This window comes from Nelusetta ayraudi, unplaced genomic scaffold (genome assembly GCF_046127955.1).
Source record: "Nelusetta ayraudi isolate G7.1 ecotype Tasmania unplaced genomic scaffold, CSIRO-AGI_Nayr_v1 ptg000163l, whole genome shotgun sequence".
In the NCBI taxonomy this organism is placed as follows: Eukaryota; Metazoa; Chordata; class Actinopteri; order Tetraodontiformes; family Monacanthidae; genus Nelusetta; species Nelusetta ayraudi.
Genome location: NW_027466213.1, coordinates 323,269 through 335,000, shown reverse-complemented (window position 1 = coordinate 335,000; position 11,732 = coordinate 323,269). Strand labels below are relative to the sequence as shown.

General features: G+C 45.0%; 2 protein-coding genes and 1 long non-coding RNA gene across 4 annotated transcripts in view; all 3 read right to left on the bottom strand.

The window, feature by feature from the left end:
- hibch (3-hydroxyisobutyryl-CoA hydrolase) overlaps positions 1-2,732 on the bottom strand; it is a 13,845-nt gene extending 11,113 nt beyond the window's left edge. Inside the window, exons 1-6 of the mRNA XM_076013981.1 lie at positions 2,597-2,732; positions 2,303-2,345; positions 1,929-2,060; positions 1,460-1,544; positions 1,200-1,271; positions 1,044-1,096 (exon numbers count right to left, since the gene is read on the bottom strand). Coding sequence (XP_075870096.1) covers positions 1,044-1,096; positions 1,200-1,271; positions 1,460-1,544; positions 1,929-2,060; positions 2,303-2,345; positions 2,597-2,628 — 417 coding nt within the window. The 5' untranslated portion in view covers positions 2,629-2,732. The remainder of the gene's footprint in view (positions 1-1,043; positions 1,097-1,199; positions 1,272-1,459; positions 1,545-1,928; positions 2,061-2,302; positions 2,346-2,596) is intronic.
- A 3,814-nt stretch (positions 2,733-6,546) lies between these two features.
- Positions 6,547-8,077, bottom strand: LOC142880240 (uncharacterized). 2 transcript variants are annotated; one of them, XM_076014009.1, is made up of 4 exons: positions 8,001-8,077; positions 7,737-7,779; positions 6,929-7,560; positions 6,547-6,791 (listed from the first exon to the last, which is right to left on the bottom strand). In XM_076014009.1, the coding sequence occupies exons 3-4, from the start codon at positions 7,408-7,410 to the stop codon at positions 6,668-6,670; spliced, it is 606 nt and encodes a 201-aa protein (XP_075870124.1). In that variant the 5' UTR covers positions 7,411-7,560; positions 7,737-7,779; positions 8,001-8,077; the 3' UTR covers positions 6,547-6,667. The 2 variants fall into 2 exon arrangements, with proteins under 2 accessions (XP_075870124.1, XP_075870123.1); XM_076014008.1 differs by having other exon boundaries at positions 7,912-8,068.
- Positions 8,078-8,237: 160 nt separating this feature from the next.
- On the bottom strand, positions 8,238-9,898 carry LOC142880241 (uncharacterized). The gene is made up of 4 exons (XR_012925405.1): positions 9,646-9,898; positions 9,301-9,332; positions 9,044-9,201; positions 8,238-8,485 (listed from the first exon to the last, which is right to left on the bottom strand). It is a non-coding gene; the product is annotated as an uncharacterized LOC142880241 (long non-coding RNA).
- Between the last annotated feature and the right edge of the window lie 1,834 nt (positions 9,899-11,732).

Genomic DNA, 11,732 nt, shown 5'->3' with positions numbered 1-11,732 from the left:
GCGGCAGACTCCCGTCGTATCCATGAAGCGTCCATGAAGCGCAGCCTCGGCTTTCATCACTTTTCAAAAAAAATAAATTGCTATTATATAAATGGCGTCGACTGTCTCTTTAAGGAGACGTGGTTGTTATTAAACAATTTACTGAAAAATAATTAGCGCTGCAACCAACAACCACTTCTGTTGTCGACTAATCCAATCTATCATGTTTTAGATGAGTCACGACGATCTTCTTTATTTTCACCTCCTGTTCTGTTTCATCCAACTCGCTCAAATCTTCACAGCTGACGTTTTTAAACAAACCTATCAAAATAGAGACACGCAAACCATTCATCTGCGACATAGCTGTTATATTATTTTTGTTCAACGTCAAATATCATCGGTATGTTAATGAGTATCAATTACGCCGACTCATCCTTGCAGCCCTACAATTAATTCCACTCTTTTTTTCACACTATTTGGCAAAATAACCCCCAAAAGCACACATCAGTGAATCCATGTCCAGCCCAAACACAACAAACACACAACAGCACGGCACGCATTCACACAATGCCACCTTGCCAATGACAGCCAGTAAAAAAAAAAAAAATAATGTGTGTGACCAGCATGAACCTTGAGGGAAAATTAAAGCCGAGGCTCAGGTCATAGACAGGTCAGGCTGATTGTGGATCAGCTGGAATAACACAAAACACACAACCAGGACAAAAACACACACTCCTATTTTTAGCAACCCCCCCCGCCTACCCCCCCCCACCCAACCGCAAAAAAAAACAAAAAAAAAAAAGTGAAAGAAAATATGATTTGTCACTTCACATTTCATCCAATCATAGGCCACCTTGCCCCTGGCAGCAGGTAACAGCGGCAGAAAGCTCACTACTGACACCTGCAGGCCAACCTACATATAACACCTAACAACACTTGGCTTGGAGGCCATTTAACTCCAGCAGAAAATGCATTAAAAAAACCCATAAAAAAAAAAATGAAATACCATTCAATCGTGTCAATAGAGTTTCTCACAGTGAATCCAATGAAATAGCAACACTCACCCCTCCCATTGTTATTCCATCTATCAGCGCCACGTATGGTTTCTTGTAGCTTCCTGAATGACAAAACACATTGAGCAGGAAGTCAGCCGAAACGCACTTGAACAATTAAAACCCCATAACGTTCACATGTGATGCTGCTGCTGTGTCGTGTCTGACCGATGGTGTAGTTGAGCGTGTACTCCTCTCGGAAGAACTGCTCCCCCACCACTGGACCTCCTTCTGTGACCGCTGGGTGTTCAGGAGACAGGGTTTCAGCACGGGATTGCATTACTGCGCTCACCCATACCGAGTACTTCATATATTTGCACGTCACAGATGTTCTGTTATTTGGACAACATTCCACAGCATGTTTTTCTAGAACAAGTTTTACTGCGGTACAAACAAAACGCACACGTGCACACACCACAGCTGCTCACCTCTGATGTCTCCACCTGCACAAAAGGCTTTTCCACCTGCTCCCTTGATGATGACGATGGCCGTCTCTTTGTCATCTGCCCATGTCTGCATTTACCGAAGAAAAAAAAAAAAAATGAACCATCAACAATCATCATCGCAGTTTTTGGTAACCTGTAGACCATTGAGATGATTTTGAAGAAGCCTTTCGGTCGGATGAGAAGTGAAACACACTGAAGTGACCAAAAACTAGTCGGCTTGCCTTAACGTCAGCAGTAAAGCAGTTTGCATTAAATCTGGACAGAAGCGTTATTTTTAAAGTGCGACTACAAATGTGAGCCAATGCCAGAGAAACCTCGGCCACAACCTGAGACCTTTGGCCTCACACTGGCGAGCGTCTGCAATCAGTAACGGCTGCAACACTTGACCCCTGGACACAGTCAGAGGGCCTCGGCATCTTGTGACCTCGCCCCAGAGGCTCCTTCCACACACCTTCAGCTGAGGGTAGATCTGTCGGACCATGCTGAAGTTGAGGGCGTTCAGGACCTTGGGTCTGTTCATGGTGATCACACCAGCACAGCCCACCTTCTCCATGAGGACCTCGGCCTCGGCACGACTCGACATCTAGGGCCCAAACAGAGAGAAACAGGAGGAGGAGAAGGAGGAGGAGGATGGGGAGGAAAGGAAAAAGTGAACAAGATGAAAACACCGCATTTCAAACAGTGGGTTACTTTAGAGGACTTGTGTAGTGGTATGTGGAAGTCTTGAAGCTGAAAGAAAAAGCCTTCACTGTATGACTGCAAGCAACCACAACCAGCCAAGGAAGTAGGTAAGTAAATAAGTAAGAAGGACAAATAGTAACCCACCATGTGGCTCTGGATCCGCTGCAGTCTGCAGATGGACCTCAGTCTGCAGGAACAATGTTTAACAGTACTTAAATATGGGATGAAACAGCAGCAGCCGCCGCTGCAAACTTATGGGGACACAATTCAGTCATTGAGCTTCATTTCATTTATTATCAAAACGAAAACAAATGGTTGTCCTTTAACTCCTTTGATCCACAGGCTGTCCCGCCGAGCACTTATCTTAGCATGTCCGCTGTTTGCGGGACAGCAGCGAGTTTACAGACCAATAATTGACCGCTTCTAGTCGGTACCGACCTGAAAGTGGACGTCAACACGGCCAGCGACATGTCTGTGTTCTGACTTTGAGCCGCTGCCTGCTGCTTCTCTCCGCTGTGTGTCTCTGTGCTGCCGTGCTGCGAGCACTTCCGGGAAGAGGCCCTGTGCTGCCTGCCATTGGCCGCCGGTTCTGTGACGTTGCGGTGGGCGGAAGCATGGCGGAAGCACCACCGAGGGAAGTGTTTTTGTTGGGGTTGCTGCTGCAAGTCGCCACACTGCCACCTGTCAAGCAGAATAGGTCATGCTGGTTGAAGCCAGTCCGCCACCTATTTTAACCACACTTATATTAAATATTTTGGACCCTTTGCGATATTTTATTTCGTGAAACAGTGCATTTAATTTACAACTCTTACAGCTTTTCTTCAAAAAGTGTTCTAATTCCATTTTCTTTGTACCTGCTTCTCTATTCCCAGTTCCTGCTATTGGCTATCTGTATCTCACGTCAACTGATATTATTGACATTGTACGATAATAGTGCATTCGTAACACATCAGATAGCACCCTCGTCACAACAATTACATATACGTCCATGGAATTATTTTCTCTGTGCGTGTTTGTATTATCACCAACCGCTGATTATCTTTTAACCTTTATTAACTGTAAGTGATCCAGACTGGTGAACACGTGCAAAGGGTAAAACCTCAGGGTGGCTGAGTTCATTGATTGATCGTTGATCACGCGGACTATCAAAGTTCAGATAAGGAAGAGTGCTGCACGGGCACTTCTGAGGCGTGGCAGAACAAACGGACCCTGTTGGGCTTTGCTGGGCTAACAGAGTAGACCAGGGCGTGTCTTGGCTAATGTGGCCAAAGCATACACACAATTACAAAAGCAAAAGACTACACAGTGGAACATTTGATTGCAAGGTTTTGTCGTTTATTATTATTTTTCCTTTGGGTTCAGCTCATACAAACACACTCAGGATTACAGTGATACCTTAAAACTCAGACTTCAGGACCAGGATCCACTTTTCATCCATCAAGAAGAGTGGATAGACATTGTATATTTGAAGACTATGTGTGAGAGAAGGCAGGAAGGTTTCTGGAAGTCTTCATCTAATCCGAGTCACTGCTGCAGGAGCTGCTGGACGACTGCGGAAGGAATCAAACGCAAAGTTAAAAAAAAAAAAAAAAAAAAGCACCTTCTGAAAATGGAGGTGGGGATTCTTAGTGAGTCATTCATTTTACAGCTTTGTAAAAAGGTTTCCGTCATTTCATTTCTAACTAAAAATTTAAAAAGTAAATGCATCACTTTTAATCGTGTGTATTTGCAGTTTTAGTTCTCATGTCCCAGTATCTCTGCGAGGACACCTACCCCATGACACTTCTTCCCCTTCTTGTGGCACTTGTCGTGTTTGTGGCCATGCTTGTGCTTGTGTTTCTTGTCGCAATGTCCATGACCGTGTCCATGACCGTGTCCATGATCATGTCCATGTCCGTGGCCGTGGCCGTGTCCATGTCCATGTCCATGTCCATGTCCATGGCTCTGGCCCTGGCAATGGCCCTGGCCCTGGCACTGCCCATAACCAGGTGCAGGGCCGTGGCCATGTCCTGGCTGCTGGGGGCAGACAGGTGGGTAGGCACCTGGGTAGCCCCCCGGCTGGTTAGGTTGCCCTGGGTACCCACCCGGCTGGTTGGGGTACCCCGGGTACTGACCTCCACCTGGACACACATGAAGGAAGAGAAATGAGTCCTTCCTTTTCCCTCCAAAATCCACATTAATATTTTGGAGGGGTTTCTTGTTTCTTTCTTGTTTCTTTGTCTCACCTTGATTGTGGCCGTACATGACGAAAAGTTGGATCACACACTGAGAGTGAAAGAAACAGGCATGTTGATAGTCAGGAACAAGGTTGTTTTGGAGATGTTACTGCTGAGGAGGAGAACCTACCGTGTGCTGCACAGCTGATCCCGAAGCTGCCGTCGTCTGCTGCTCCTATTTATACCTGCAGTCTGCTTACCTTTCTGACTCATCGCGTCACAAACCTCCTGGATGTGACCTGCATGGGTGTATGCAGAGGTGCCCATGTGATATATGGGACTGAATACTTCCTTATTCTTTTACACATCAAGGCAATAAAAGTAAAATAATGCACAGTGAAGCATGTAGGAAAATGTAGATGTAGAAAAGTTTTCATTTTTTGGTTGTTGCTATTTTTTCAACATTTTTGGGCATCCTTTGTTTTTATTGATACTGTATAATCTCTTTATTGAGTGTGTTTTTTATTTTATTGCTGTTCTTTGAACTCCACAGAAAGTAAATGGACGAACGTGTTTCCACAACACCTGCAGAATTCAATATTTTAGATGCACAGTTTGTATTTTTTTTTTTTCAAAAATCTGAAATGAATGTTGGCAGAGGGATGAACGGTCTCGCCCCCCCCCCCTGCCCACAGACAATGAGGCACCATGGGCGTCGACTCCCTCTTACCTTTTCTGGATACATTTACAGTGTGTTGACGCCCCAATGGCAAAACAAGGCTTTTTATGATGGAAGAATGTGCTGAGGAGTGGCATGGTGAGCGGGAGCAGCGGCGCGGAGCAAAGGTCGGGATTCCTTCTTCCCAGTGACAGTTTTGCTTTGCTTCCCCCGATCGCTCAGCATTGAAATGTTTTTGTCGCGCCGTCATTAGAATGAGGTTGAAAGTGTGTAGAACCGTCAGCTGTGAGCTAAAGGGCTGAGCAAAAAATAGTTTGCTCAGCTTCCCCCCACCAGTCCTGAACTGTACGGCAGCACCCTCTAGTGGCAACTGTTTGTACAAAATTTCTCCTCTTTAAGGAACAAAAAAACAAAAAAAAAAGTTGCTCCGCTGGACTGAAATGAACTCAATCAATCAAGTTACATTTGTGCAGCGTTAAATCACAACCGAAGGCATCTCCAAGCGCCTTGTACTTTTAGAGGAAAAACCAAGTGGGCCCCCAGGGCAAGCGAGGGCAGCACTGGCCAGGAAAAACTCCCCTGTGGCAAGAAACCTAGAGCAGATCCAGACTCCAGAGGTCAGAGGTCATCTGCATCGACCAGTTGGGGTGAAAAGGACATATAAAAAATGGAGGGAGGGAGAGAGAGAGAGAGAAGCAGCCAGAATGAGTTGCAGCATGAACAATAAAGCTCTCACAATATAGATGTAGATATATCTATATATATCTATATATATCTATATATATGTCTATATATATCTATGTATATAGACATATATAAATAAATAGTTCAAATATAGAAATACAGAATGATAAACATAATCAATATAAACATGTTGGTGTATAAAAATAAATGTTCTATACAAAAAAAAAAAGTGTTTCCAACCTACACAGCCACATCTTATCAATCTCGCTGTATCTCTGCAGGGAGTTTCCTCTCACCACGCCTCACCACACACCATCCATAAACAACAACTGCTGCCACAACACTGTCCTGATTCAATCTGGATCATGACCCCCCTTTTTTTTTTATAACTTTTTAAATTTTTTTTTACTGATCTTCGTTGGCACCAATTGTCGGGTTATTCACCTGCAAAAAAAAAAAAAGCCCTGTAATTTGCCCCACAAAGCAGTAAAACTGCCTGTCACTGAGACTGGTCACTATTTTAAAACGTGGTTCTGCGTGTATTGACAAGATATTTAAAAAACCTACAATTCACATACACTTCAGTTATCTTTGCATTTATTATATCAATACAGTGGTCGAAAACACATTTCTGGACACCTCATGCATTGGTGATGTACTGTATTGCACTAAGAATCCGTCTAAAGTCTCCAAGTGCAGTGTATTTCAGTTCAGTCACCAGCGTTTGTTCCGTCCAGCTAATTTTGATTTGTTAGCGTGCACCTGATTCAGCCAAACCTTTAGAAACACACACACAGAGAAAAGCTTCTTTGGCATATATGACAATATTCACTATTGAGTAAAATATAACAGGTTTTTCCACTCCTGTATTCATAGCCAACTGTGTTTTATTGCAAACATCACATGCAGAAACCATATCAAATAGAACAAAAAAAATGAGGCCAGGATCAGAGGAGGGTTTATGAGATTTTCTTTTTTTTTTTTTTTATGTCAGTCAGACGAAGGGAGGGGCTGACAGCTCGAGTTGAAGACGTCCAATAAACTGAAGGTCTTTATCACGGTCCAGAGATCTTCGTGGCTAGTCAGAGTCGCTGCTGCAGGAGCTGCTCGAGGACTGAAGCAGGGAGAGAGACACCAGAGGTTAATTCACTGAAGAAGAGAAGAAGAAGAAGAAGAAGAAGAAGAAGAAGAAGAAGAAGAAGAAGAAGAAGAAGAAGAAGAAGAAGAAGAAGAAGAAGAACTGCTTCCTACCCCATGGCACTTCTTTCCTTTTTTGTGGCAGTGGTTGTGCATGTGTCCATGCTTGTGCCTGTGTCCATGACTATGACCATGTTCATGATGACCATGTCCATGTCCATGAGGTCCATGTCCATGACCATGTCCATGGTGTCCATGTCCATGACCATGTCCATGTTCCTGATGACCATGTCCATGGTCATGATGACCATGTCCATGGTGTCCATGTCCATGTTCATGAAGACCATGACCGTGGTGTCCATGTCCATGACCATGGTGTCCATGTCCATGACCATGATGTCCATGTCCATGTCCATGTCCATGTCCATGCCCATGTTCATGATGTCCATGACCGTGGTGTCCATGTCCATGACCATGACCATGTTCATGATGACCATGTCCATGTCCATGAGGTCCATGTCCATGTCCATGACCATGGTGTCCATGTCCACTTCCATAATCATAACACGGGTCTGGTCTGTAACCATGGTCTCCATACCCTCCACCACAAGGTGGAGCTACAGGGCCGTGTGCTGGTGGACTGCATGGCTGTGGAGGGCCGGGCTGACAAGGCGCACTGCCAGATGGACAGTTTGCGTGTCCTCCTGCTCCTGGTCGAGGACCGTAGTTCAAGGGGAACTGGTTCTCTGTGGGGAAACAAACAACAAACCCAGTGCTTTATGTCCCACAGCGTTTTACTTTCTGAATCATTAGAGAATGAATATTTGCGATGCAGAAACTGAAGTTGTGTGTGTGTGTGTTTAAAGGTGTGTGGGTTGAGATACGAGGACTGGGGGGGGGAGGAAAAAAAAATCATCTTTACCTCTGTTTTGTCCAAACATTTCAGACTTTTGGTCCTGAAAACCCTGAAATGAAAAAAGATCCACTTATTGGAACATGATCTTGTTCATGTCCTTAAAATAACCCGAGATTTATCAAAAGAAAAAAAACCTAACTAAACTAACTAACCGACACGTGACAGAAAACAGATGTATCACCTTTAAAAGGAAAATAAAGCAGAAAGCTCTTCAAAGCAGGCAGCCAATCAGAAGAGCGCTCGAGGCCGAAGACGTAACGGAGAACTTACTGAGCCCGAGAGTGAAGCGGATCCACAGCACCGCGGCGAACACGGCCTGCTTTTATCCAGCAGCAAATAAGCCACACCTCGGATGGAGAGCGGTTGCAGGGGCAGTAGTGCCTCCTAGTGGTCACTTTGCTTTGGGAGCCGTCACACCCACACACACTTTCTCTCTCATTCAACTCGGAGTTGAGCGGCGTCCGCTGCCTGGTGGTGCAATGACTCAGACTCACACAACAAAGCAGGTTTGGTTCTGATCAGTTTATTCAAGGTCATAGAATCAGATTAAGTATGCGATTTCAACATGTCAGGACCATGAACGTATATTTGATAGAAAAAGGAATGTTTTTTTTTTTTATTATTTTATTTTATTTTATTTTTTTTTTGCAGAGGTTCAGGGAAGATGATTGGCCCTTGGAATGAGTCCCGGTCTAATCAGAGTCACTGCTGCTGCTGCTACTGCTACTGCTACTGCTGCAGGAACTGCTGGATGACTGAGAGGAGGAGGAGGAGGGGGAGGAGGAGGAGGAGGAGGAGGAGGAGGAGGAGGAGGAGAAGAAGCACAAAAGGTTTCGTGTTTTGTTAAAAAGTCCCCACTGAAAATGTTTCCAACAATAATATGTATTGTGTCAATCAACTCCAAATGACAGACGTCCTCCTTTGCTTGCCCCTCCCACCCCACACTCACTTTTCCATAACGCTCATCTCTGGAAATCAGGCAGCGCTTCATGATGTCACAAAGGGCACTGATACCTCTCCCAGGTTAGTGAGCACACCCTCAGCAGGGTGTCGGCTCCGCCCTCTGGCAGCGCCTTGTTTCCATCGCCTCCCAAACATGCGGATTGTCACGAATGTGCAACAAAAGCCTCCGTTTTAAGCAGGAGGCTGGAAACACGGGGCTAATCAGGCTGCTTACTGCAGATCTGCAGATTTTATCCAAGATCTTTATTTCAGATTCTATATTTTTGGACGTTTGCTTCCAACGAGCGTGCTGGGAAGGTGAGCAGGACCCAGCAGGTGGTGAGAGTCTGGGGGTCTCTGCTGGTTCTTACCCCGTGGCTGTCCTTCCCCTTCTTGTGGCAGTGCTTGTGCTTGTGGCCTTTCTTGTGTTTGCGTTTGCGCTTGTCGCAAGGTCCATGTTTGTCTCCGTGTCCACCGTGTCCGTGGCCGCCGTGGCCGTGGCCGTGGCCTCCCTTACCGCAGTCTCCTTCTGTGATCAGACACAAATCAGCACTTAGTGACGGCGTGTTGGAAGAGAAAAGAGGGAAATTGTGAGGGAAAAGAAAACGTCAAAACGGCAGAATTGTACTTTTCCTTCGAGGCATTTCCAAAGTCCAGTTCCTGCAAGACGAGAAAACACAGAAGTGAAAAAAATAAAAATATCACAAAGAAAGTAAAGTTCGGAGTTCAAGATTCAAAATTATGACGCAAGCATCACGAAATTCTTAGGAAAAGTAGGAAAAAAAGAAATATAACGCAATACAAATATAGCACAGGTGAATCAGTTAAAAACAAACAAAAAAAAACGACATACAAAAAATGAGAGATACAGAATCTAAAGGATATAAAAAAAAACACCTCTATATTTACAGAACTGAAATCATTGCCAGTGTGGATAAAGTGCAGTGGAGAGGTGTGATCTTGGGGAACTTACTCTGTGCTCGACGGGAGGCTGCACAGAGGCGACAGGCACCTGCGGCGGCTTTTATAGGGAACCACACCTCAACCTGCAGGACAGGGGCAGCAGGACCTTCACCCGGTCAGGGCTGCAGGAGATACGCCTCCACGTACAGTACGTCCACACCAAACAAAATCCACCCGGACTGATGTGTCTGGAGCAGTGCGTCCGCTTTGATCCGTGATGCTCATCCTGCCCACTGACTGGTGCCTGTGTCTGTGTATCGACTGTGAACGCTCACTGCGACAACATGAAAATGTGTTTTGCAGACGTGTGTTCTTGCAGAGTATCTGCCGAGCCTGTTTGTCGTCGTCGTCGTCGACAACCTGTGTGCGATGTTATCTGGAGATGGAAAAAATGTGGAGTGAACGAGCGAGGACGCAGCATTAGCACGCACCACTGACAGGCTTGTGTCTTCGCCTGCGCTCACAAAGCACTCGACACGGCAAAATGAAAAAACAACTCGGAGTTGAAGCGGAGCGCGGAGAGAAAAACACAGCCACACCTTCTGGAGTACACAACTCGCAAATATCTGGCTGTGTGACACACCAAACAATCTGTTGTGTTCACCGTGGATCGACGGTGATGGATGATGAGCAGCGGATCTTTCAGGTGAACAAAGTACACATGACCAGCGCGTGGTTCCGCAGGGCTCGCTGCTCGGACCGCTCTGCTTTCCGGCCAAACTGCCACCAAGCTGTGTTTCCATAGCGTAACGTCAGATTTGGGCTGACACATTCCAACGCAAGGCTCAAGGCCCAATTTATGAGTTGTATCCTTGAAAGCCAAATGCAGGTTTTTGTGAATAATGCCCAACATAGCTCCGACGACTCGTTTTGAAAAACATTCCATGAAAACCAGCTGAAGAATGTGGAGTTGAAAAGACTCCACAGTCTTGTGCAGCAATAGTCATCCAGTCTATTGGTTCTGGTTGTTCAGCCGGGACAAACAACCTCCTATTTATGTATTGTCATTATCAATACTACTACTATCACCACTATTAATGTTATCATTGTTTTAAGTTGTTTTATTGAGTTTACTTTTTACTATTATTTTTTCTATATCTTGCACAAAGTTAATATTGTGTCTTTGCTTTGTTTAAATTACTGTTGGGTCAAGGTGAGGTCATTGTATCGGCCTTTCTGCTTTGCGACCTCACCTACAGATATCTCTCTATCAAGAGAAATATGTGCATGTATTAGTTTTCTACTGACATGGACAAACAAATAAATACATATAAGCGTAACGTTATTTTAAGTATATTTTATATTTTTATATACTCTAAATATTCCAAACACCTGCAACCATGAGTCCGGGAACGAGCCGGTGTTGAAGATGGATGGAAGGATTTGACAAACGGAGCAGGGTGGTGGAACTCTGGCTTGACCAGTTTGGAACGTGGCCGTGACCTCGTCGTGCACATTGGCAAGGCTAATAAACACTGCGCTCACGTGGAAAGTCCCAGTGAGGCGTGTCAGATCTCCGCATCACCTTCGCCCGGTGCGCCACACGTAGCTTAAAGTCAACGAAGCGTCTCCAAACATTCCGGGAGGAGCCACACCTTTCACCTCGCTGCATGAATGCAGCCTTGTCACAGAGACGGCTCTAAGGGGTTTTAATTCAATCAGGGAACGACTCCTGCGACTAGGACACGTATCCGTTCAAGCTGTCAACTCGTCGCCAGACATTCAATTCAATGAATCAACAAACTTTTATTGGTAAAGCGCTAAATCACATCCAAAGGTGCTGTCAAAATCAAAGAGAAAGCCAACTGAAAACTGACAACCAACCCACTGCTGTACAGCAGCATAGCTGTACTGGTAAACACCACCAGTCAAAGGTTTGGACACAAACTTCTGATTTCAGGTTTTTTCTTTCATTTTCACGACAACTGACATTGTCGGTTGTCGATAAAGGCATCAGAACTGTGAATGAACACATGTGGAATATGTATTAAACAAACAGTTTGATATTTGAGATGATCCAGAACTGCCACCCTTCATGTAAAATATATACAACATCACATATTTAGGCATTGAACATTTCTTTCTTTTGCCACACTA